Source organism: Balaenoptera physalus, assembly GCF_965194825.1.
Source record: "Balaenoptera physalus genome assembly, chromosome: X".
Taxonomy (NCBI): Eukaryota; Metazoa; Chordata; class Mammalia; order Artiodactyla; family Balaenopteridae; genus Balaenoptera; species Balaenoptera physalus.
The window spans coordinates 99,612,137-99,639,196 of record NC_138903.1 but is presented as its reverse complement, the minus strand read 5'-3'; the positions used below and the strand labels follow the sequence as shown (position 1 = coordinate 99,639,196).

General features: G+C 39.1%; 1 protein-coding gene across 1 annotated transcript; it reads right to left on the bottom strand.

Annotated features, from left to right (window-relative positions):
* Nucleotides 1-8,413: 8,413 nt before the first annotated feature.
* On the bottom strand, nt 8,414-26,709 carry RTL4 (retrotransposon Gag like 4; the record flags this gene model as incomplete). Its single annotated transcript, XM_082445691.1, has 3 exons — nt 8,414-21,980; nt 22,749-22,911; nt 26,666-26,709. 3 exons carry the CDS (start codon nt 26,707-26,709, stop codon nt 21,291-21,293), a joined length of 897 nt encoding a protein of 298 aa, XP_082301817.1. The 3' UTR covers nt 8,414-21,290.
* Nucleotides 26,710-27,060: the final 351 nt, after the last annotated feature.

Below are 27,060 nucleotides of genomic sequence, written 5' to 3'. Positions count from 1 at the left end.
AAAGGTCTCCAGGTGATTCTAATGTGTATCCAAGGTTAAGTTCCATGCCTTAGGGCATGAGTTGGCAAACTCTGGATCATAGGTCAAATCCAGATCACTGCCTGTTTCTGTAAATAAATTATATTGGTCTATTTGTTTATGTATTATCTATGGTTAATTTCACACTACAATAGGAGAGTTGAGTAGCTGAAACAGAGGCCCTCAAAGCCTGAATCATTTACTATCTGGATCATTGCAGAAAAAGTTTGTTGATTCCTGCCTTAGAAAATAATCTCACTGAGTACAGGGACCATGTCTTATTCATCTCTCCTTTGTCTACATATGCCTAGCACAGTGCCTTGCCCATAATCACGTAGTAAGTGATTGTCTAAGGAACAGATAGAAATAAGGTGGAAGGTCCTGTCTGACAAATTCAAGCCTGAGTTTTATTTTTCTAGTAGCGCTGACACCAGCCTGTGCAGTTGTCCCTTAGTATCTGCAGGAGATTCGTTCCAGGAACCTCTGGATATACCAAAATCCATAGATGCTCAAGTCCCATAGTCGGCCTTTCACATCCATGGTTCCACGTCCACAGATTCAACGAACTGCACATGGTGTAATACTGGATGTATTTATTGAAGAAAATCCACATATAAGTGGACCTCTGTTGTTCAAAGGTCAACCGTATTTTGAAGTATGTGAATTCCAGTCTCCTTTGTTGGTTGGGAGATGACGACCTGGAGAGAGCACTAGAAACAGGAAGTTAGGGGATCTAGCTTGCCTTGCTGCCTGCACAGATTCTCAGAGCACAGCGCTGGCCTCCTTGTCCTAAGCCTTCTTTATTTTTAGGATCTCTAATTGGCTTCCATTTCTCCCAAGTCCTTCCAGTTTGAGAAATACTTGAATTGACTGACTTTTGAAGATCTCTTCCAAATATGTCTTATGGGCTGTCTTGTGGTTTAATTACTTATGTCACAGTGGTTAAAAGTTGAGGCTTTAGAGTCAGGCAAACCCGGGTGTGAATCTTGCCTGTGTGACTCTGGTCTCACCATTTAATGGCTCTGAGCCTCTGTTTCTGCAGCTATAAAATGGGCACAGCAGTACATACCTCACAGGGTTCTTGGAATAAATGAGTTAATGACTGTAAAACACTAAGCACAGTACTGGGCAAATAGTAAGCACACAGTTAAAGTTAGCTATTACCATTTTCATCATAGCTATCATCACCAAACAGAGGTCTCATAGACCCTGCCATGTTATAAGCCCCTTATAGGCAGGGACCATATCATAACCAGTTCTGCATTCCTGCCACACCTGTACATACACAGTGGTCTCTCAGTGTGCATCAATTGTTTGAATTGTATTCTGTCACCCCAAATAAAGCTTATGGCAATGATGCAGATGTCAAGCTCTACCTTACCTCAAACTCTCCACTGCCTGCATCCCTAGGCATCTGTGTGTTAATCAAGGCCATATATCAAAAATAGGCACTGACATATGTGGTAATTTTACCAGCTTTGGGGCCATCAAAAATTAATTTCTCTACATTATCCAAATGAACAGTAACTTTATTAAAATTCCCACCTGTAAAAAATAAACAGCACATTAATTTTTCCTGAAGAAAGGAACGGCCATTGAGATGGTATTTTCAAAATACTTGTCTCAACAAGTCTAAATTGCTAAGATAGTGCTTAGTCTCAAAACTCAAGGACATGTAAATGGCCAGATTCTCAGGCTCTGACAGAAAAAAAAAAATTAAAAGGCATTTAAAGCTGGAGACCATTTTTCCTGTTTCAACACCAAATTGGGCTCAGGGACTGCTATGTTAGCCTGGGAATAATTCACTGTGTTTTGGAAATGTAATTGTTTGTATTAACAAAATGCCACTGAACAGAGACTCTCAGGCCAGCATGTCTGGACTTGGCCACTTCCATTGATTTATTTAACACTGTCCTCAGGAGGATAAGTGGGGTAGACACCTCAGCCAGTGAGAGATTCCTGTGGGGCAGTGTCAAAACCCTTGTCAGTTCAACAGCAAAAAGCACAAGATATGGGGTCCTCATTAAATGTCAAGCCTCTGGGTATTCAAGGCCAACAGCAAAACCCATGGGGGAAGAGGAGAGTTTACTTTTCCTAGCTCCTGCTTCCTCTTTCTGTGCCCTTTGCCTGACTACCACCACAATCCCACAGTGGGTGGCACATTTCTTTACACTCAGTCTTAAATTAATGGCAAATTTTAACGTGGACCCTTCCCAGGGGGGTTTGCATTTATATAGAGGTCATCGGACTCAAAATAAAAGAATGACATGCTAGTAGTAAATAAACCTAAAGAGATGCATGCTAAGACACATCTTAGTCAAACTTCTGAAAACTAAAGACAGAAAAAAACATTGAAAACAATGAGACAAGTAATATCTTGCCTAGAGTAGAAAAACATAATTCAAGTTACAGTGGATTTTTTAATCAGAAACCATGGGGGGCAGATGGAAGAGGCACAAGATTGTTACAGTATCAAAAAACAGAACTGTAAACCATGAATCCCACATCCATAAAAAATATCCTCCAGGAATTAAGGGGCAATCAAGACATTTTTCCCCAATGGGTGAGTTATTTAATTTATTTATTTATTTTTATTTTTAATTTACTTATTTTTATTATTTATTTATTTCTATTTTTAATTTAAACACATTTTTAAAATTTATTTTATTGAAGTGTAGTTGACTTACAATCTTGTATTAGTTTCTGGTTATAGCAAAGTGATTCAATGATTATATATATATATATATACACACACACACATATATATATACATATATATATTCTTTTTCATATTCTTTTCCATTATGGTTTATTACAGGATATTGAATATAGTTCTCTGTGCTTATACAGTAGGACCTTGTTGTTTATCCATTCTGTATATAAAAGCTTACATCTGCTAACCCCAAACTCCCACTCCATCCCTCCTCAACCCCTTCCCCCATGACAACCACCAGTCTGTTCTCTATGTCCGTGAGTCTGTTTCTGTTCCATAGATAGGTGCATTTGTGTCATATTTTAGATTCCACATATAAGTGATATCATATCGTATTTGTCTTTCGCTTTGTGACTTATTTCACTTAGTAAGGTAATCTCTAGGTCCATCCATGTTGCTGCAAATGGCATTATTTCATTCTTTTATTAAAAAATCTTTATTGAAGTATAATTGCTTTACAATGGTGTGTTAGTTTCTGCCTTATACCAAAGTGAATCAGCTATACATATACATATATCCCCATATCTCTTCCCTCTTGCATCTCCCTCCCATGCTCCCTATCCCACCCCTCTAGGTGGTCACAAAGCACCGAGCTGATCTCCCTGTGCTATGCAATTGCTTCCCACTAGCTATCTATTTTACATTTGGTAATGTATATATGTCCATGCCACTCTCTCACTTCATCCCAGCTTACCCTTCCCCCTCCCCATGTCCTCAAGTCCATTCTCTACATCTGCATCTTTATTCCTGTCCTGCCCCTAGGTTCTTCAGACCATTTTTTTTTAGATTCCATATATATGTGTTAGCATACAGTGTTTGTTTTTCTCTTTCTGACTTGCTTCACTCTGTATGACAGACTCTAGGTACATGCACCTCACTACAAATAACTCAATTTCATTTCTTTTAATGGCTGAGTACTATTCCATTGTATATATGTGCCACATCTTCTTTATCCATTCATCTGTCGATGGACACTTAGGTTGTTTCCATGTCCTGGCTATTGTAAATAGTGCTGCAATGAACACTGCGGTACATGACTCTTTTTGAATTATGGTTTTCTCAGGGTAAATGCCCAGTAGTGGGATTGCTGAGTCGTATGGTATTTCTATTTTTAGTTTTTTAAGGAACCTCCATATTATTCTCCATAGTGGCTGTATCAACTTACATTCCTACCAACAGTGCAAGAGGGTAGCCTTTTCTCCACACCCTCTCCAGCATTTATTGTTTGTAGATTTTTTGATGATGGCCATTCTGACTGCTGTGAGGTGCTATCTCATTGTCGTTTTGATTTGCATTTCTCTAATGATTAGTGATGTGAGCATCCTTTCATGTGTTTGTTGGCAATCTGTATATCTTCTTTGGAGAAATGTCTATTTAGGTCTTCTGCCCATTTTTGGATTGGGTTGTTTGTTTTTTTGATATTGAGCTGCATGAGCTGCTTGAAATTTTTGGAGATTAATCCTTTGTCAGTTGCTTCATTTGCAGATATTTTCTCCCATTCTGAGGGTTGTCTTTTCATCTTGTTTATGTTTTCTTTGCCTGTGCAAAGGCTTTTAAGTTTCATTAGGTCCCATTTGTTGATTTTTGTTTTTATTTCCATTTCTCTAGGAGGGGGGCGTCAAAAAGGATCTTGCTGTGATTTATGTCATAGAGTGCTCTGCCTATGTTTTCCTCTTAGAGTTTTATAGTGTCTGGCCTTACATTTAGGTCTTTAATGAACTTTGAGTTTATTTTTGTGTATGGTGTTAGGGAGTGTTCTAATTTCATTCTTTTACATGTAGCTGTCCAGTTTTCCTGTCACCACTTATTGAAGAGTCTGTCTTTTCTCCATTGTATATTCTTGCCTCCTTTATCAAAAAAAAGGTGACCATATGTGCATGAGTTTACCTCTGGGCTTTCTATCCTGTTCCATTGATCTATATTTCTGTTTCTGTGCCAGTACCATACTGTCTTGATTACTGTAGCTTTGTATTATAGTCTGAAGTCTGGGAGCCTGATTCCTCCATTTCTGTTTTTCTTTCTCAAGATTGCTTTGGCTATTTGGGGTCTTTTGTGTTTCCATACAAATTGTGAAATTTTTTGTTCTAGTTCTGTGAAAAATGCCATTGGTATTTTGATAGGGATTGCATTGAATCTGTAGATTGCTTTGGGTACTATAGTCATTTTCACATTGTTGATTCTTCCCATCCAAGAACATGGTATATCTCTCCATCTGTTTGTATCATCTTTAATTTCTTTCATCAGTGTCTTATAGTTTCCTGCATACAGGTCTTTTGTCTCCTTAGGTAGGTTTATTCCTAGGTATTTTATTCTTTTTGTTGCAGTGGTAAATGGGAGTGTTTCCTGAATTTCTCTTTCAGATTTTTCATCCTTAGTGTATAGGAATGCAACAGATTTCTGTGCATTAATTTTGTATCCTGCTACTTTACCAAATTCATTGATTAGCTCTAGGAGTTTTCTGGTAGCATCTTTAGGATTCTCTATGTATAGTATCATGTCATCTGCAAACAGTGACAGCTTTATTTCTTCTTTTCCGATTTGGATTCCTTTTACTTCTTTTTCTTCTCTGATTGCTGTGCCTAAAACTTCCAAAAGTATGTTGAATAATAGTGGTGAGAGTGGACAACCTTTACTTGTTCCTGATCTTAGAGGAAATCGTTTCAGTTTTTCACCATTGAGAATGATGTTGGCTGTGGGTTTGTCATATATGGTCTTTATTATGTTGAGGTAGGTTTCCTCTTTGCCTATTTTCTGGAGGGTTTTTATTATAAATGGGTGTTGAATTTTGTCGAAAGCTTTTTCTGCATCTATTGAGATGATCATATATGTTTTTTCTCCTTCAGTTTGTTACTATGGTTTATCACATTGATTGATTTGCATGTATTGAAGGGTCCTTTCATTCCTGGGAAAACCCCACTTGATCATGGTGTATGATCCTTTTAATGTGCTGTTGGATTCTGTTTGCTAGTATTTTGTTGAGGATTTTTACATCTATGTACATCAGTGATATTGGCCTGTAGTTTTCTTTCTTTGTGACATCTTTGTCTCGTTTTGGTATCAGGGTGATGGTGGCCTCATAGAATGAGTTTGGGAGTGTTCCTCCCTCTGCTATATTTTGGAAGAGTTTGAGAAGGATAGGTGTTGACTCTTCTCTAAATGTTTGATAGAATTTGCCTGTGAAGCCATCTGTCCTGGGTTTTTGTTTGTTGGAAGATTTTTAATCACAGTCTCAATTTCAGTGCTTGTGATTGGTCGTTTATATTTTCTGTTTCTTCCTGGTTCAGTCTCGGAAGGTTGTGCTTTTCTAAGAATTTGTCCATTTCTTCCAGGTTGTCCATTTTATTGGCATAGAGTTGCTTGTAGTAAACTCTCATGATTCTTTGTATTTCTGAAGTGTCAGTTGTTACTCCTCCTTTTTCATTTCTAAGTCTATTGATTTGAGTCTTCTCCCTTTTTTTCTTGATGAGTCTGGCTCATGGTTTATCAATTTTGTTTATCTTCTCAAAGCACCAGCTTTTAGTTTTATTGATCTTTGCTATTGTTTTCTTCATTTCTTTTTCATTTCTTTCTGATCTGATCTTTATGATTTCTTTCCTTCTGCTAACTTTGGGGTTTCTTTGTTTTCCTTTCTCTAATTGCTTTAGGTGTAAGGTTAGGTTGTTTATTTGAGATGTTTCTCATTTCGTGAGATAGGACTGTATTGCTGTAAACTTCTCTCTTAGAACTGCTTTTGCTGCACCGCATAGGTTTTGGGTCATCGTGTCTTCACTGTCATTTGTTTCTAGGTTTTTTTAATTTCCTCTTTGATTTCTTCAGGGATCTCTTGGTTACTTAGTAGCATATTGTTTAGGCTCCATGTGTTTGTATTTTTTAGTTTTTTTCCTGTAATTGATATCTAGTCTCATAGCATTGTGATCGGAAAAGATACTTGATATGCTTTCAATTTTCTTAAATTTACCAAGGTTTGATTTGTGACCCAAGATATGATCTATCCTGGAGAATGTTCCATGAGCACTTGAGAAGAAAGTGTATTCTGTTGTTTTTGGATGGAATGTCCTGCAGGTATCAATTAAGTCCCTCCTGTTTAATGTATCATTTAAAGCTTGTGTTTCCTTATTTATTTTCATTTTGGATGATCTGTCCATTGGTGAAAATGAGTGGTTAAAGTCCCCTACTATTATTGTGTTACTGTCAATTTCCCCTTTTATGGCCATTAGCATTTGCCTTATATATTGAGGTGCTCCTATGTTGGGGCATAAATATTTACAATTGTTATATCTTCCTTTTGGATTGATCCCTTGATTATTATCTAGTGTCCTTCTTTGTCTCTTGTAATAGTCTTTATTTTAAAGTTTATTTTGTCTGATATGAGAATTGCTACTCCAGCTTTCTTTTGATTTCCATTTGCATGGAATATCTTTTTCCATCTCCTCACTTTCAGTCTGTATGTGTCCCTAGATCTGAAGTGGGTCTCTTGTAGACAGCATGTATACGGGTCTTGTTTTTGTATCCATTCAGCCAGTCTATGTCTTTTGGTTAGAGCATTTAATCCATTTACATTTAAGGTAATTATTGATATGTATGTTCCTATTACCTTTTTCTTTATTGTTTTAGGTTTGTTATTGTAGCTCTTTTCCTTCTCTTGGGTTTCCTGCCTAGAGAAGTTCCTTTAGCATTTGTTGTAAAGCTGGTTTGGTGGTGCTGAATTGTATTAGCTTTTGCTTGTCTGTAAAGTTTTTAATTTCTCCATTGAATCTGAATGTGATCCTTGCTGGGTAGAGTAATCTTTGTTGTAGGTTTTTCCCTTTCATCACTTTAAATATATCCTGCCACTCCCTTCTGGCTTGCAGAGTTTCTGCTGAAAGATCAGCTGTTAACCTTATGGGGATTTTCTTGTATGTTATTTGTTGCTTTTCCCTTCTGCTTTTAATATTTTTTCTTTGTATTTAATTTTTGATAGTTTGAGTAATATGTGCCTTGGCCTGTTTCTCCTTGGATTTATCCTGTATGGGACTGTCTGCACTTCCTGGACTTGATTGACTATTTCCTTTCCCATATTAGGGCAATATTCAACTATAATCTCTTCATATATTTTCTCATTCCCTTTCTTTTTCTCTTCCTCTTCTGGGACCCCTACAATTCGAATGTTGCTGCATTTAATGTTGTCCCAGATGTCTCTGAGACTGTCCTCAATTCTTTTCATTCTTTTTTCTTTATTCTGCTCTGTGGTAGTTATTTCCACTAATTTATCTTCCAGGTCACTTATCCATTCTTTTGCCTCAGTTATTCTGCTATTGATTCCTTCTAGAGAATTTTTAATTTCATTTATTGTGTTGTTCATCATTGTTTGTATACTCGTTAGTTCTTCTTGGTGCTTGTTAATCGTTTCTTGTATTTTTTCCATTCTATTTCCAAGATTTTGGATCATCTTTACTATCATTACTCTGAATTCTTTTTCAGGTAGACTGCCTATTTCCTCTTCATTTGTTTGGTCTGGTGGGTTTTTGTCTTCTCTTTCATCTGCTGTGTGTTTCTCTGTCTTCTTATTTTGCTTAACTTACTGTATTTGGGGTCTCCTTTTCACTGGCTGCTGGTTCACAGTTCCCATTGTTTTTGATGTCTGCCCCCAGTGGCGAAGGTTGGTTCAGTGGGTTGTGTAGACTTCCTGGTGGAGAGGACTGGTGCCTGTTTTCTGGTGGATGAGGCTGGATCTTGTCTTTCTGGTGGGCAGGACTGTGTCCGGTGGTGTGTTTTGGGTTGTCTGTGACCTTATTACGATTGTAGGCAGTCTCTCTGCTAATGGGTGGGGTTGTGTTCCTGTCTTGCTAGTTGTTTGGCATAGGGTGTCCTGCACTGTAGCTTGCTGGTCGTTGAGTGGAGCTGGGTCTTAGAGTTGAGATGAAGATCTCTGAGGGAGCTTTTGCCGTTTGATATTATGTGGAGCTGGGAGGTCTCTGGTGGACCAGTGTCCTGAACTCGGCTCTCCCACCTCAGAGGCACAGGCCTGACACCCACCCAGAGCACGAAGACCCTATCAGCCACAAAGTTCAGAAGAAAATGGAGAAAGAAAGAAAGAAGAAAAGCAAGAAAACAAGCAAGCAAGGAAGCAAGAAAGAAAGAGTGAAAGAGAGAAAGAAAGAATAAAGTTATTAAAATAAAAAATAAAAATATTATTAAAAATCAAAAAAATTAAAAAGTAGTAGGAAAAAAAAAGGGAAAAAAAGGAAAGAAAGAAAGAAGAGAGCAACCAAACCTAAAAACAAATCCACCAATGATAACAAGCACTAAAATCTATACTAAAAAAAAAAAAATGGACAGACAGAACCCCAGGACAAATGGTAAAAGCAAAGCTATACAGACAAAATCACACAAAGAATCATACATATACACACTCACAAAAAGAGAAAAAGGAAAAAAAATATATATATATATCCTTTGGGAAGTCTGAGGTCTTCTGCCAGCATTCAGTAGGTGTTCTGTAGGAATTGTTCCACATGTAGATGTATTTCTGATGTATTTGTGCAGAGTAATTTGATCTCCACATCTTAGTTTCCGCCCTCTTGAAGGTGTCTCTCATTCTTTTTTATGGCTGAGTAGTATTACATTTTACATAAGTACCACATCTTTATCCATTCATCTGTTGATGGACATTTAGGTTGTTTCCATGTCTTGGCTCTCATAAATAGTGCTGCTATGTACATAGGGTGTATGTACCTTTTTGAATTAGTGTTTTGTCCAGATATATGCCCAGGGGTGGGATTGCTGGGTCATATGACAATGAATGAAAACATTCTTCATTGAAGGCAAACTGAGAACACTCATTGCCAGCAGACCTACCTTAAAAGAAAGCTAAAGAAGTTCTTGGAGGAGAAAGGAAATGATAAAATAAAGAATCTTGAAATATCAGGAAGAAAGGAAGTTCACATTACATTTGACACTAAAAAAAATCACTGAGTTTATAGTGAAAGGGGAGGGGGAGAGGGGAGAGAAGGAAAGCCTGGAAGTTCTTCTTTATAGAAGAATGCTAGCCAATAAATGTATTATTTAACACCCTCCAGTGTAATAAGGAGTGCAAGCATAGATCATTATTGGAGGCTAGAACAATTGGGTAAAAAGTTTTTGGGAGCTGATAGTCAAAAGGTCTCAGGATATCACTGTACAGTTAATTCTAAATATAAAGGAAAAAAGGTACATTTACAGTGTGGAGAGCTGATAGACCCTAATGTAACCATAGGATCAAACCCAGCATCATCAGTATAGGCACAAACTAACATGCCTGCTGCTGATGCATTGGGAAGTCTGCAACATCACCTGTAAGTTGGTCTTTTTCAAAATGTTTAACCTGAATATAATCTTGAACAAACTATTAGAAAACTCCAGAATGTGGGACACTCTACATGATAGACTGACCTGGACTCTTTGAAAATATCAATGTCATAAAAAAATTTTTAAAAAAACCAAACCACTGGCAACAAAAATAGCAAGGAACTATTCAAGATTAAAAGAAACTAAAGAGATGTTACAACCCAAATGTAATAGGGGACGTTGGTTGAATTCTCAGTCATAAATAAAGCTATAAAAGACAATTTTAGGAGAAATGGAAGAATTAAATTTGTACTAGATAATATATGATACTATTGAATTCATGTTAAATTTTCTAATTGTCATGTAGAATGATTTTTTATTCTTAAGAGATATCTGCTGAAGTATTTAGAGCTAAGTGCTATGCTTTTTGCAATTTACACAGAAAGAGGGAGAGGGAAAGGGAGAGAAAGAATGACAGAGAGAAAGGGAGAGAATGAAAGAGTTGGCAAAAATGTTAAAAATTGGTGAATCTAGTTAAAGGGTTGTAGTTGTTTGAATGGTTCACCCTTCAAAAATATGTCCAAGTCCTAACTCCTGATACTTGTGAATGTGACCTTATTTTGAAAAAAGAGTCTTCACAGATAAACTTAGGTCAAGGATCTCAAGATGATATCATACTAGGTTTAGTGTGGGCCCTAAACCCAATGTCTCATACCCTTGTAAGAGAATGGAGAGGTCATAGTGGGTACAAAGTATACTGTCCTACAAAGATGGAGGCAGAGATTGGAGTTACCTCAAGCTAAAGATCACCAGGAGCCACCAGAAGCTGAAAGTGGCAAAGAAATATTCTTCTACAGAGGGTGCTTGGCCTGGCCGGAACCTTGATTTCAGATTTTTAGCCTCCAGAACTATGAGAGAATAAACTTCTGTTGTTTTAAGCCACCAAGTTTGTGATAATTTGTTGCAGCAGCCCCAGGAAATTAATACAAGGGTATACGAGTTTTGCACCATACTTTCTTTCAGGTTTTCTGTAGGTTTTAAATTTCTCCAAAAAAAAAAATTAAAAATACCATCATGACAGAGAGACTGCACAACAAAAAGTGTTATAGTTTAGTACCTTTAATGGCACTTTTCTGCATTTCAAACCAGAGGCTTCACATCTTCATTTTGCACTGTTCGCCACAGATTATATAGCAAACCCTGCTATTGAATAAACTGTGGCATTAAAATAGATCTCCTTAAACCTCTCCTCTTGCTGGTGGTCAGTATTCACTAATGCAGGCCTGAATATGTGAGGGCAAGGGAATCCAGCAGGAGGAGGGCCAAGGGCTGCAATGCCTGGGAAGTAGGCAAGGCCTGACAAGGGACCTTGACAGACTTGAAAGTTTAGAACCAAGTCAGCTATCCTCTTGCATTGTTTACTTTGTTTCCTACTTATCTCCTCAACAACATTTTAAGATATTTAAGTGCCAAAACCTTGCCTTCTGCTCCTTGGAATCACTTAACACCTCATGGCATTGTGCTAGGCACAGAGTTAAGTCTTCAGTTATTACATGAATTGAGATTTGTTGTAGGCTAGAGGGAGTTTAGGGAATGTGGGAGACAGCAGAAGAAATTTGAGAATCTTTAACCTAGTCTTTTCTAGGTTACTAAAATGAAACAAAAACACATCTCTGAAATTGACCTGTGTCATTTTGGGGATTAGGTAAAGGGAGAGAAGCATAAATGCTTCCCTGGTTGGAAAGGGAGAGACTGTAGGTTGAGTTCACTATTGACTTCTGTCCATATGTAGCTTTCAAGCAAGACCAATTCTGCAATTGTCCCAATGGATAAAAAAAGAATTCACGATATGGGATTGGGAGTAGGATAGGATAAATAACCTATCCTATGTATCATATTTAAGATTTAAATATCCTTTCTCATCCAAAGGTTTCTTTGTTGTTTCCATCATGTATTATATTGGTTTGGGATCATGTGTATTTTGACAGACCCTCTGCGAGTATCTTTCAAATGTTTGTAGTATTTGTATGCTATTTATTCATTTTGTTTGTTTGTTTGTTTGTTTAACAAACACTTGTATAGTGGTTATTGTGTACCAGGTACTACTTTAAGTTTTTTATATAAACATTAATTTAGTCTTCATAATCCTATACAGAGTAGGAAATTGAGGCACAGAGAGTTTAAGGAAACTGAAAAGGTCATCTAGGTAGTGAGAGGTAGAGCCCAGCATTTGAACCCAGGCAGAGTTCCCCACTCTTAATCCACTATACTTTGCTGTCTTGCTTTGTACTTGGCAAAGGTGCAGGTGTTGAAGATGGGAAAAGAAGTCCTAGGCCACAACCTGTCCCCAAAACCTTAAGCAGCCATCTCACATTTGTTTACTAAGTAATGGCAGGACTTTGGGGCAGAAGCTTGTATTCCTTTTGGAAGGTGATGGGTTTACACAGGATCAGTCTGTATCTGCCCAGTAGGACAAACAAAACTCATGAATCCAGAAGACTCTACAAAGCTTCTTCTGGCAGAAAAGCTGGGAATTTCTGTATTTATTAGAGGGTTAAACTTGGGACAGAATACATAAATCTGTTGTTCTTTGCCCAATACCACCACTACAATGTAGGAATATATTTTTTCTTTTTCTCTTTCTTTCTTTTTTTTTTTTTTTGCTGTTACTAGGCATTGACTCCTCAAATTGATATAAGAGATTGAGCTAAAAATAGTGTAGTTTCAGTAGGGAAAGTCATTGTATCAGGACTCTTTGCACCTCTATAAAAGGATTTTCTTAGCTTCAAGGCTAAACATCTTCAGGCATAGCAGGATTCAGTGATTCAAAAACTATCATCAGCTGCATGCACCCCAATGTTCATAGCAGCATTATTTACAATAGCCGAGATATGGAAGCAACCTAAGTGTCCATCAGCAGATGAATGGATAAAGATGTGGTATATATCTATAATGGAATATTAGCCATAAAAAAGAATGAAATGTTTTGCCATTTGCAACAACATGGATGGACCTGGAGGGTATTAGTGAAAAAAGTCAGAGAAAGAAAAACACTATATGTTATCACTTACATGTGGAATCTAAAAAATAAAACACATGAATGAATATAACAAAACAGAAACAGACTGACAGATATAGAGAACAAACTAGTGGTTACCACTGGGGAGAGGAAAGGGAGGAGGGGCAAGATAGGGATAGAGGATTAACAGGTACCAACTACTATGTATAAAATAAATAAACTAGAAGGATGTAAAGTACAGCACAGGGAAATATACCTATTATTTTCTAATAACTTTAAGTATAATATAACCTATAAAAATATTGAATCACTATGTCATACACTTGAAACTAATATAATGTTGTAAATCAACTATATTTCCAAAAAAATTTATACTTAAAAATATCATCAGGACTTGGTTTCTTCCTCTCTACCCCTAAATTCTATTTCCCCAGGAAGTCTCCACTCTTAAATTGGCTCTCCTATCTTTGTCAAAAGGGCTGTCAGCAATCATCTTATTTCAGTGGGGAAAAAAAAATGACAGTACTTTTCTAATATTTCCAAGAAAGGCCAAAAAATTCACTCTTATTAGATAAGTTTAGGACACAAGCCCACACCTGGAACAGTCACAGTGGCCAGGTAAATGCCATGGGATCACTGGTTTAGACCTAGGTCTCATGCTTGGAGGTGGAATGTCACTCAGGAAGGTAGACCGAAGTGGGAAAGAAGTTGGATCTCTATATGAAAATTAGGGACCACTGCCAAAAGTATAATGCTTGCTGGGGAGGCAAACAGCAAATGTCCCCTACAACCACACCTGGACAATCTGTTAGGGTTGTTCGATGCAAAAAGTATGCATTCAGTAAAGAATCACCAATGAAATTTATATGGAGTACCAAAACATCCTATTCAAGCCTCTACAAAAATCCCATTGTTTCATCATATGGATGAGATTAATTTAGAGGCAAGAAACAAAAAATAGGGATAAATGGGCCATTTGAAAGGAGAAATATAAACAGTGAGATGTCCATGGGCTGGTCTGATTTAATACTTTAATATGTTTTAGATCCGGGGTCAGGATACTTTTTCTGTAAAGGAACAGATAGTTAATGTTTTTGGCTTTGTAGCCCATGCATGTCTTAGCATGAAAGCACCCAAAAACATGTAAATGAATGGGTATGACTGAGTTCCAATAAAATTTTATTTTTAAAAACAGGCAGTAGGTTGGATTTGGCCCACAGGTGGTAGTTTGTTGAATCTGGTTGTAGACGGATAGTAATGTACTATGTAGGAGTATGGACTCTTGCTGTTAGAAGTATCTAGATTTGAGTCTTGCTGTTTACTTACCAGCTCTATGCATAATTTCCTTCACTACTCTAAGCCTCAATTTCCTCATCTGCCTAATAGGGATAATAATAACAGATGTCTAAGAGTATTGTTTTAAGAATTAAAAGAAAATACACATAAAGCCCAATGCCTGGCATGTAGTAAGTGGTCAGTACATGGTAGCTATTATTATTATTATTAAAGCCAATGGGGAAAAACTATAAGAAAAACTTATGAAAGGGAAGAAAGATGAGCTTCAGTGTTAAGGACATCTATTTATTAAAACATTCCAACTACATTTTTAGGGTAGTGGAATTTGTGTCATCAATTACATCTCAGGAAAGAGAATAGTAGGCTTCAGGGAAAGGTCTACAATGACTCTTTCCTCAAGATGCTGATGAAACCCAAAAAGGCCAAAATATTACTGGATATTATTTTTAAAATCTTTAGTAACAAAAGAGAAAACGTTATCTTGTTCAAATTTATTTTGTGTCCACACCTGGAATTCTGGGTAAGTTTGGAATAATTATTTTCGCTAAAGACAGAGTAGGGATGGAGAAGATTTGGAAAGGGTGTGCTGAAGAGATTACTGGCCTATATGTGTGAGGGCCCACATAAAAGATTAAGATTTTTCAGCCTGGGACATCAATCTGGGAAGGACAGGTAGGATAGTGGTCAAGAACATGGCCTTTTCTGTCAGATAGATAGACCTGGAGATGAATCCTGGCTACATGACTTATTAGCTTGAGTCCTTAGATAAATTACTTAAACCTTATGAGTTTACTTGTTTTCACCTGTAAAATGCAAATACTAATAGTGTTACTGTGAGGATTATGCCTCTGAATTGGAGAGTCTTGCGCTCAGCACACAGTAAGCACTCAGTGACTATTATTATTATTTGAAGCCTCTAAAATCATGTGTGAAGTGATCAGCATCAAGACAGACTCTTTCATATCCTGGAACAATTGAATGGGGAGGGGGATGCCTTTAAATTATACATAGATGAAGCTAATGCAAGTAAGGGGAAGTCTGATGTAAATGGCAGATAGTAAGCCAATGGTATCCATTGCTCCCATGAAGCATTACAGACTGAAAACATATTTAATAAAGGATACCTACATGGTAGACTCATCATGGGTAACTAAACGAACATGATGTTTGATAGTTGTTGCTAACCTTATGGTTAATGTAAAAAAGAACATGGCTATCTTCCTACAAATGCTCCTTAGAGACAGATTGTTGAACTGGAAATTCCCTGAGGTTGATATAGTGGTGGCAGATCTCAAATTTAAATGACCAACTAACTGTTGTCAGACTAAATCAAATTCTTGTTTTAATCTTGATATTCCTATGACAGTGGCAGGTAACAACTATCAGGAGCCTTCAAAGTCCCTGTTGTCTCTTGGCATTGTGAAAACACTGTAAACATCATTGAGCTCTTATTCAAAAAGACCCAATAGCTTTGAATGAACAGCTACAGAAATATGAGGGCTTTGTGATAGCCAGAAACTTTTGTTAGAATCCTGACTCAACAAGCAAGAGCCTACCCAGTCAGATAAAGCAGACACAGTACATGTTTAGATTTGTCAAGGAATTTTCTACAACTATTAGAAACACAAATGAAATCTCAAAGTCCTAGAAGGCACTGATTTGCTATGTGCTTCTTTTATAGACTGTTGTCCAGAACATGTATTTCAACCAGTGCCTATGTGAATACCAGTTACTAGAGTGGCCTTTCTCTACTGAGTGGCCTTGGGAGGTGTAATAGGGTCAGTTAGGCTGGTCAGGAGGGGTGTGACTTAGAGTGTTTTCCTCTTCTATCAGAGATCAGCTCTGGCATTAGCAAGATACTGGTTTCAAACCCTAGCCCTGCCACTTACTAGCTGTGTGAATTTAGGGCAGATAAGTTAACTGCTCTGAACTTTCATTTCATCCTCTTTAAATTGAATTAATAACACCTGCCCTATAAAGGTGTGGTAAGCATTAAATGTCAGAAATGGACATTCTATCAATATATTTTAGTAGTGTGAAATTAAATGAGTATCATTAACAAAGCATATATGACCCAGCAATCCCACTACTGGGCATATACCCTGAGAAAACCATAATTCAAGAAGAGTCATGTACCACAATGTTCATTGCAGCACTATTTACAATAGCCAGGACATAGAAGCAACCTAAGTGTCCATTGACAGATGAATGGATAAAGAAGATGTGGCGCAGATATACAATGGAATATTACTCAGCCATAAAATGAAACAAAATTGAGTTATTTGTAGTGAGGTGGATGGACCTGGAGTCTGTCATACAGAGTGAAGTAAGTCAGAAAGAGAAAAACAAATACCGTATGCTAACACATATATATGGAATCAAAAAAAAAGAGATGATTCTGAAGAACCTAGTGGCAGGACAGGAATAAAGATGCAGACGTAGAGAATGGACTTGAGGACATGGGGAGGGGGAAGGGTAAGCTGAGACGAAGTGAGAGAGTAGTATTGACATATATACACTACCAAATGTAAAATAGATAGCTAGCGGGAAGCAGCTGCATAGCACAGGGAGATCAGCTCGGTGCTTTGTGACCACCTAGAGGGGTGGGATAGGGAGGGTGGAGGGAGATGCAATAGGGAGGGGATATGGGGATATATGTATACGTATAGCTGATTCACTTTGTTATACAGCAGCAACTAATACAACAATGTAAAGCAATTATACTCCAATAAAGATATTAAAAAAAAAAAAGCACTGAGCACAGTGCCTGGCATAAACCAACTATTAGTTCCCTTTCTCTAGACGCACACAAAGCCAGATTTTATGTCCAAAAGGATGAGTCTTCTATGCATAGGGAAAACTGAAATTCTACAGGGTCCTCCATGTAAAAGTTAATGGGGTGGGTGGAATACAGTCACAATTGGCTTATCACTGAGCTGGATAGATAAGAGAACCAGTGCCATGTAAGGTATGTACTAGAAGTCAATGAGCAGGAAGCAGGTTCAAATAGACTGCAGAATCAAAGCCAATACCAGGAAGTAATACCAATAATTTAGTGCATGAATGCTCAAAGTTATAGTGGCAGTGAATGACTGGAAAGTGTGGTTCAAATACCAAGATAGTTCTACTGATTCTACTAAATGGTGTAACTCACTTCCAGGACTTTTGTTTGTAAAACGTGGGCAGTGACTCTTGCATGAAGGTGACATTGAAGATTCATGACACTATATTCCCTTGAGTGTTTTTCCATTTTCCTGGCCAAGTGAGACCTGAAGCTTCATAGGGAGGCAATAAAGCATGGCCACCAGTGTATCAATAAAAGGCTTTATAGATGTAACACAAGCTTCCAGAGCTCTCCCAAGGGCATGAGGTGTTACATTTTGCCCAGAGGCTGGTATATCTTAAATTTTCTATTTTGTTTCAGAGATGACTATTATCATAGGCAAGATGGTGCTGGGTGGAGAAGATCTTCCAGAGTCCAAAAAAAGGGTGATATTTGTTTTAACCATCATGGATAGAGGTGAAGGCTCTATGGGTCTGATTGAATAATGAGAGTCACATGGGTTTCATGTGTTGCCATCTGGACAGAATGGAAGTAGTGAGAATTAGGTCAATCATACACTCTTCTCTCTCTAAAGGTGCTTGTCAGGGGCTCATGTCTACAGTCGTGTGTTATGTCTTCATCCATGGCAGTATATTCTGATGGTTAGACTGAACTATGTGGTATTGTAAGAAGCAATTACTTATGCCAGGTACCATGGTGCTGGGTGTGAGTAGAAGTAAACGCAGGAAGTGCAAACCATAGGTATTTAGGAATGTTATTATAGCTGTAGACAAATGAGAGAGATAAAGAGGGATACTGACTGACTGTTGAGGCAAGGCTCCAGGGAGGACAGTCTTCAGTGGATTCACTGTGGTTCACACTGTGATGCTGACTTTGCATGGTGAGAATCTTATTTTGTTTCCAGTGTGCTCAGAGGTGATTAGGGTCTGGAGAACGGATGCTATTAAAACCACAAAAATTGATGTATAAGCCAAACACCAATTTATTCACTTATAATGAGAATTAACTGCCAAGTAGGCTAGAACACTTCATGTCAGCTGGTTAGCAAATTTTCTTCCCATAACAAAGTTTATATGGGAGAGTAATTAAAAGCAGATTATTTCTTAGAGCATGGAGTCAGAGCAAGGGGAGTTAGGTGACAATCTTAATGGCTAATGACACAAATTGGGACGGCCTGGTGCCTCTACCCTATTGTAGGTGGACCCTGGCGGGGTCTGCTAATCAACATCCCCTCTCTGACTCTAGAGAGATTACTGATGCCTTATGGCTCTTTAATTGCCCCCTTTTCTAGATTCCATGCAAATCATTCTTTTGTTAACAATTCATTCTTCAGACTTGTAAAATGATTAGATTCCCTCTTGCTTGGTGGCATCAATCATGTAGCAGATCTGCCTCCCTAAAACTACAACCTTGGTTGGGCCTGGGGGTTCCGCAAGCCTTTGCAACTGCAGATGACATCTTTGAGTAGGGTACATCTCGTTTGTTCTCTGTAGATTTTAATTAGTTTCACTCTCAGAGAAATTCACTTAGGTGTAAGTTCTGAGGACTCATCCATGTAACTCTCTTTATGCTAAGTAATTAATTCATTCTAATTGAAGTGGATGGTGTCACTATAACAATATTTTAAAGTGGTAAACAAAATGGTTGCTAGCTAGTAGGCAGTAAAGCATTATCCCAGCATCCTATTCATATGGTCAGTCTGGCTGTTGGATTGTATCACATAGGGCACAAGAGGTCCTTGATTTGGAATTTCTCAACAAGGAGCTTCTAGAAGTAGGAGGTGAACTGAACTTCATAGCCCAGGATTAATTATCTGTTCTGAGAGGGTATGGAATCTGAAGATTTCTTGGGGAAGAAGGTAATGTTGTTGCAGAGGGAAAGTCTTCTGCAGAAAATAAAGTGACATATCTTTATATGTAAAAAGTACATATGCATAAAGAGTACACAATGATAAATTGTGGCCCTAAGATAAAGAAAGATTGGTGATTAAGCCAACTGAATGCTCCTGTCAACTTTCCAGGATGATATTGGTGTTGGTAAGGAAAGTGACTGGAGGCCATTGGGTTAGTCCTTTATTATAGAATTGGTGGTACTAGATCAGGATACCTGCAGGTAATACCAGAGTCACTTAAAGTTCAAATAGAGAGCCGTTAGAGGATCTCATACAATCCCAGTACACTAGTGGGAATTTCTTACCACAATTGAAATATGTGCATTCAGGTCTCCTAGTTGTCAGAGCATATGGAGTAAGGTGGATGTATAGCAAGCTGTTAATAAAGGAGACTCCTCGTGAATACAAATAAGAATTAGCACAGTGGTTAGTGAGGCACTGATGGGTGAAAAGATCTGTTTGTTAATGTTATAGGATAAGAGTAATAGGGTCCTAGCTGAGTTTAGGTATTGTCAAAGCATAATTCTCCAGGCCAAACTACAGTGGCGCTTCATGTTCTGAGAGGCCTTGATGGCTGCTAGGAAATATGGAATTACTGATTTTACTTCAGGAAATCCATTATGGGGACATACATCAGCCCTAAGAAGCAGGAAACAAAGAGCAGGTAATTACCAGAAAACACCAATTATCACTGCATATCCTTAACATTTAAGGGATTTTTTACCTTTTCAGCATAGCACTACTTTTGCTCAGAAGCATTAGGAAGCCATACACAGAGTTAATGTATGCCAAAAGTACAACACAAGCGATCATACCCCCATTTTGTGAGTTTTATGTACAGATGGTGTTGATGTATATGACCCAGGATTTGAAATGTGAGATGGTTCAGAAAATTGTCTGCCATTAATTGCTCTTCAAGATCCTCAACTAGATGAAGGTCCCCAGAGGTGGTCCATAAAGGTAGAGCTTAGCATCAATGGGCAGTGATCCTAGATGGTGACCGCACTGAGGCCTCTAGAGTCAGAGACTACTGAAGGGCCTGATCCTCAGTCTTCAGTGGAGATTTAGTTAGCCAGGTTCCCTGTCTAAGGCAGCAGGGACATGCTTCAGACACAGTAATTATGATGGGACACATTCCCCAACTCTCACTAAATACTTGTTAGAGGTCATTATCCTAGAGCATTTTGACTTGGCCATAAGACATGCTGGAACCTGAAGTAGGTTGTTGGAGAAAAGGGGAGTAAGCTAGGGCTTGGCTAAAAACATATACCTGCCTGAAGGGCTAACTCTCAAAGAAGTGGACCCAAAGTTCCAAGCAGACTGCTCAAAGGGCCATACCATCTAGTTTGTCAATAGCCAAGAGATTACTTTTGAGCAAGCAGCAGTCTTTAAATAGTAGCAAAATATATAGCTGTATGAAAAGGTGGCATAGCTGTGTTTCCATGAAGGTTGGTTTGTGTTAAATTGGACTCCAGTCAATAGGTGGAGCAGAATTCAGCCTCTAGTAGGAGAATGTTAGTAGGATATGGAAATGCAACTGGGACTTCAGCCAAGAGTCCTAAACCAACAGGGGACTAGGATACAGACCAATGAGAGTAAGAGTGAAGGCCTTGGGCCAACAAACTCAACCCAGGTATCTATCACCTATTGGTGGGGATGGAGTTCCCAATGTATTGCCAGGGTGGTTTCCATTGGGTCAGACTGGGCAGAGTTTTGCCTGAAGGCTTTCAGTACACTTGGGAAATTAGTCCCAACTGTAGAAAGTGCCTGGGAATTGTTTTCATCATTGCTTTATCAAGTTTGGTGATGGGTCACCAAATGAACAAGATCTGGTTGTTTAAATTCTCAGACGCATAGGAGTTCATGACTGTAAAGTGGTATCCCCGTTCCCCATCTGTATTTTAAATGTTAATGCAGGATATAAATCAATGAGGCTGGAGGTGAGAGGGATATAAGTTTACAATGCGACCTGCCTGGGCTCCTCTTACTGGTGAGCTGGGTTATTTATCCTTGCTGGGGCTCGAGAACGTTTGGCAAGGCAATCTCTTGTGAAGTGACCAGCCTGGCTGCAGTAGAGGCATGACTGAGTTTCTTGCTGGCGGGCTCGTTTGGCTGGAGTGAGAGGCGGCTGGCTTCCTCGAAGCTGTATAGGGTCTTCCTTGGGTGGTGGACCTGTGGGGTTGGAGAGGGCTTGGTGGCGGATCAGGGAAGCCAACACTGGGATCTGGGCCTCTGACTGCAGGAGCTCTGGCCTGTCACTACGTTGCTTATCCAACTGAATACACTGAGTGATAAGGTCTGGGAGATTGTCCATCAGATCTGTGCCACTTACTTCAGCCTGAATGGAGTCAGCTAGTTCCTCTTGGTAGTGATCACTCTGATTGGTTTCATTATATCTCAGATTTTGAGCAAGGAGCTGGAAAGTAGTGGCATCCTGCTGAGAGAAGTTGTCCCTTTTGTCAACCTTAGCATTCACCAAGGGGTTCATTTCCTGTTTTGTGGGCTCACCAAATGACTGCTGTAACTCAAGAACAAAGTTCTCATATTGCTTCAACAGAGCACTCTGGTAGGTGGTGATTCTGTGTAATTCTCTACTGTATCTTCCGGAATCAAGTGAGACTAAGCAGAATTGAGTACCAATATTGGATACCAATGGGCAGACAGTGGTTTTGCTCTGTGATCAGAGAGACGGTGTCATGAGCAAGTAGCCAAATCTGTTAGCTATGAAGAAGTCACAAGGGTATGCTGAGAGCTGAGAAATGCCAAAAACTGTTGTCCACTACTCAGTGTTGCCTCTTCTTCATGGAGAATGCCAATGTTCTGCACATTCAGAAGAAATAAATTACCTTAGGACACATAGAAGATTTGGAATTAAGAAGATAAATACAAAAGTTACAGTAGATTTCTCTCCCCACTCCCCTTCTTGGTAATATGGAGGCAATTTGCTCTCAGACTAAGCTTTTGATTCTAAAGTATCTTTCTTTATCAGAGAATCAAAGAATTTTACAATCCAAAGTGATCGTAGAAATCATCCAGGCCAAATTTGTAATTTCACAGATGAGAAAACAGAGACCTAGAGAAGTAAAAATGTTTGCCCAAGGTCATACAACTAGTTAATATCAGAGCTGGCCTGTTCATCAGAACTGCTGTCCAAAACAGCACTTCCTCCAAGACTACAAATGTGCTCATTTACTTACACTACTTGGGCATAATGATGGTTCTTGCCCCTTGCTACTCCAAACGCGATCAGGGAACCAGCAGTTTTGGCATCACCAGGGAGGTTGTTGGAAATGCAGACTCTAAGGTCCCACCCCAGACCTACTGAATCAGTGTTCCATTTTAACAAGATTCTCCAGGTGATTCGAATGTGCATTGAAGTTTGAGATGTGCTGCTCTAGAGATCACTTAGCCAGAACTGGAATACTCACTGGTTGGACTTGACCCTCAGGGCTCCAATCATAGCCTGCAGTGCTGTGAGGATCCGATTGCTATGGTGGTAGTTAATCCATTTTTTCTGGCTTTCTAGTCTGTGTCTGAGGTCACATTTGGTTGCCATGGACATGATTAAGACATCACAGGCAAGATGAAGAGGTGAGATTGAGAACCTAGCAAAGAAGAACAGAATATTCCTAAATTATAAAGATCAAAATGTTCAGCAGTCTTCCCTGCATTGATAACAAGAATATAGCAACCAGTAAAAGTTTAAAACAAACCCCAAACATATCGTATATTGGTTGAACTATTCTGCTATGTAATTCCTCTCACTGTCCTTTCCTTGTGTAGTATTTAAATGTATTTAAATCGGCCATCAGTGGGCAAAAAAAAAAAATGTGTATCACTGAAAGCAAGATTTGATTCCCTAGGTTTTATTTGATGGCACCTCCTCTCGAAACCTATGGAAGAAATTATTGGAAGAATGAAATAGTGTAAGATGGGGGGCCAGAAACTTGCCTAAACACTATCAGTTGGATGATTTGAAGAACTCATTTGCTTCTCAATTTCTTTTTATCTAATGAGGATGACTGTCTTGTCTACCTCAAAGGGTTGCTGTGAGTATCAATGAGACAATAGATAGGTGCTCTGAGTAGCAACAAAAAATGAGAGACTTGCTTCCAAGATTGTTCCAGTGCAGCTGAACAATGCCAGTGGTGAGGCTCTACCCTCAGTGCGTAACGCCAAAGTAGAAAGATACTGTCATACCTCCTTTCATTCTTCCTTTCCATATCTCACCCATCTAGTCTACTATTTACCTTTCAGACATCTTTCACTTTACAGGTGCCCATCCATGAGTTTATTCTTGTCAACCCAGTTAGGTGTCAACTGATAACTAATATGTTAATTATTGAGTGTTAATGATTGACCTTTCCCAGGGCATTCATTTTTGTTTCCTCAAACTTTAATGTGTATAAAAATCCACTTGGTCCCAATCTCTAGCAATTCTGATTCAGTAAGTCTGGAGTGGATGCCAGGAACCTGTACAAGTTGGTTGGCAGATTTCTGATGATGGTGGTCCTTGTGAGAAAAGCCATCCATACAAATATCATGGAATAAAGCCATATTAGTAGCATCTCAGAGAAGTAGGGATGGGGAGGAGACATATTTGGGGGTAGGAGGTTGACCCTCAAATGATGTAGAATAGGTGGTAGCCTATTCTACCTCCATATAAAGCCACAAATTGCCCACACTGTTCTTAACAACTGCTCATCTCTCCCAGGTAGTAGAGAGCAAGAGTTCAGCATGTAGGTTCTAGAGTCAGACTGACCTGGGTCCAAACCCTGGCTTGGCCAAAAGTCGTGTGACTCTGGACAAGTTATTTAACCTCTGTGAGAATCAGTTCCAAACTTTAAAATGGAGATGATATTAATACGTGCCTCTTGGTGTCATGAAGATGAAATGAGATGAAAAGAGATTAGCACAGCTTCATGCAGATGGCAAATGCTCCATAAGTGTTAGCTATCAGTATTCTAGGTCCACAGTCTGTGTTTTAGAATTTAAATTATTTTCAGATTTTAGAAAAGTAACATAGAGTATGTACTGTTTATTACATAACACTCCCAGTAATGTCTGGGAAAACATCCCATAATTAAGCCATTAACATTTCTGCAGGAAAAAAAATGTCTGAATATTCATACTAAAAGAGATAAAGACTAAGTTCATGTCAGTTCAGGTCAGGTTTTTCTGCCAAATAAGTTCTGGCACCAAATTAAAAAAAAAAAAAAAAGCTTCTGTTGTACAGAGCTTTTTGATTTCAGAATTGAAGGTAAGGGTTTGTGGACCTCTACCAAACTCTTTTTCAGGGGGTGCAATTATAACTTTTCCTTCTCTGTCCCTCCTTTCTGCCCTTTGACTCCACTCTCAGAAGTTCCAGAATATCTGTAGAGGTCTCCAGTTTCTTTACAGAATTATGTATTCAAAGTGGCAGATCATTTAATTTTTCTAATTATGTAGCACTGGTGAAACACTTGCTAAAATTATAAGCATTAGCCCAAATGCAAATCATACAATGGCACTGTTGTCAATGGCAGTTGCTTAAGCCCTCAAAGAAAATCTACCTTGCCTTATCATTTTGGAAATTGCTCTCCTTTTAGAGGTCAATGGCCTTCTATTGGATTGTTCCAGCAGATCCTGTGGGCAGAGTTGACAGTCTGGAGGAGTTCCAGACCACAGTCTTTCGGAGACGAAGTAGAGACAGAGCTCATAACTCAAATGCACAGGCTTGAGGGATCAGACTAGTGAGCTTGGACCAGGTCTGATAGAAAACTGCATATGCTTAAGCTTTTCTTTAATCAGTATGTGTTTCAACTACAAAAACAACAACACAAAAATAGGTTTAGTAAACTATTGCAGGCCACTTTGATGTTTGTGTTCAGTTTGAACCAAAGCCATAGTTAAGAGTTTCCCCAGATATAAAACTACTCCACTCTGGAGTCCCCTAAGACCCCATTTGGAGAAGGGCCTGTAGTATCCTGCTGCTTGTAAGAGAGCTTTGTGACCTTACACTGTTTTATTTTCAAGCTGTTCTACATAACTCATTGGAGAAGATTGAACTAGGGTCATGCAACTACCCAAAGCAGTTTCATTCTTACTCTTGTTCTCCAGATCTTCTAAGGAATGCTGTGGTCATAGGAGCTAAACTGATAGATAAATATCCTCATAAGGTGACCACAGGGGCATACTGTTTGAACTTGTCTGAAGACTTGGGTGTGACCCCAGCTCTGCCACTATCTATACTGACAACCTTGGGCAAGTCACTTCCTCTCTCTGGGTCAGTTTCTGTATCTGTATAATGAAGGGATTGGGTTTCTTGAAGTTTATTAAGATAAGAAATTCTGATTCAGGAAGGTTAGCAGGAGACCTAGGAATATGAATTTTTTATAGGCACCCCAAATTATTCTGTGTTAAGAAGTCTTCAGATTTTACCTTGGGAATATTGGGCGACTGCCCACACAAAACTCCTGTATTTGTCAGAGGTTCTCAAATTTCAGGATACTTCAGAATCCCCTGGAATTTTAACATACAGATTTTTGGGCCTCACCCCTAGACAGTGTGATTCAGTGGGTCTGGGATGAGGCCAGATAATTTGCATTTTAATCAAGCTCTGTCAGTGATGCTGATGCAGAAGTTTCCCCAGCAACACTTTCAAAAAACTGTAGGCTGAGTAATCGCAAAAGGCCCTTTCTGCTTCGGCACTATCTACGTTTTTTTTTTTTTTTTTTAAATTAAATTTATTTATTTATTTATGGCTGTGTTGGGTCTTCATTTCTGTGCGAGGGCTTTCACTAGTTGTGGCAAGTGGGGGCCACTCTTCATCGCTGTGCGTGGGCCTCTCACTATCGCGGCCTCTCTTGTTGCGGAGCACAGGCTGCAGACGCACAGGCTCAGTAATTGTGGCTCACGGGCCCAGCTGCTCCGTGGCATGTGGGATCTTCCCAGACCAGGGCTCGAACCCATGTCCCCTGCATTGGCAGGCAGATTCTCAACCACCGCACCACCAGGGAAGCCCCTATCTACGTTTTTGAAAGTAGAAAATATTTGACTCCAAAAGTGGCCCCTGAAGTGTGTGATATGTAGATTGCTTCCTTCCTAGACTCTGCTTGAGGCTGCATGGTCACCTCTAAACAGTGGGCTAGTGCAGACCCGGCTCAGGCATGTGAGATGTAGCTGGCTCAGAGGCAAGAGAGAGAGTAGCAATTGAGTTGACCCTGCTCTCAGGACTCTGTAGTTCCTGCTGGGAGTTATGTACTATTCTGCTCTGCTCTGCCTGTGAATGAGGTAGAAAAATCGTTCTCTTATCCCCATATCAGACAGAGCAGCCCAGCTGGGATCAATATGCCTATTGCTATGACTCAGACCTCATACCTTCCTTTAAGCGTCACCCTTCCTTCTGGCTCAGCTGGACCCATGGCCTAGCTGCTTATGAAGTTCAACATGTCATGAACACTATCTACAAGTATTCCCTGTCAGTTTCCCAGTTTTCCTTTCGAATGTGCACAACTCTATTAAGGAGCCATATCAGCCTTCCTGCTCCATGGGTCTATTTAACATTCCTCCTAAGGTCACGTTTCTCAGTCTCCTCCTTCACCTACCTTCTCTCCTTTGCCTACTGTCTCTGCTGGCAACCACGACACATGTCTGAATGACTCTGCTCAGTCACCAGCCAGAATCATGACCGATAACATCATCCCAGCAATACATGACCCATTTGCACTGTTCTTTTCTCTCAGTCCAATAAAGAAAAATGCCTAGAAGGAATG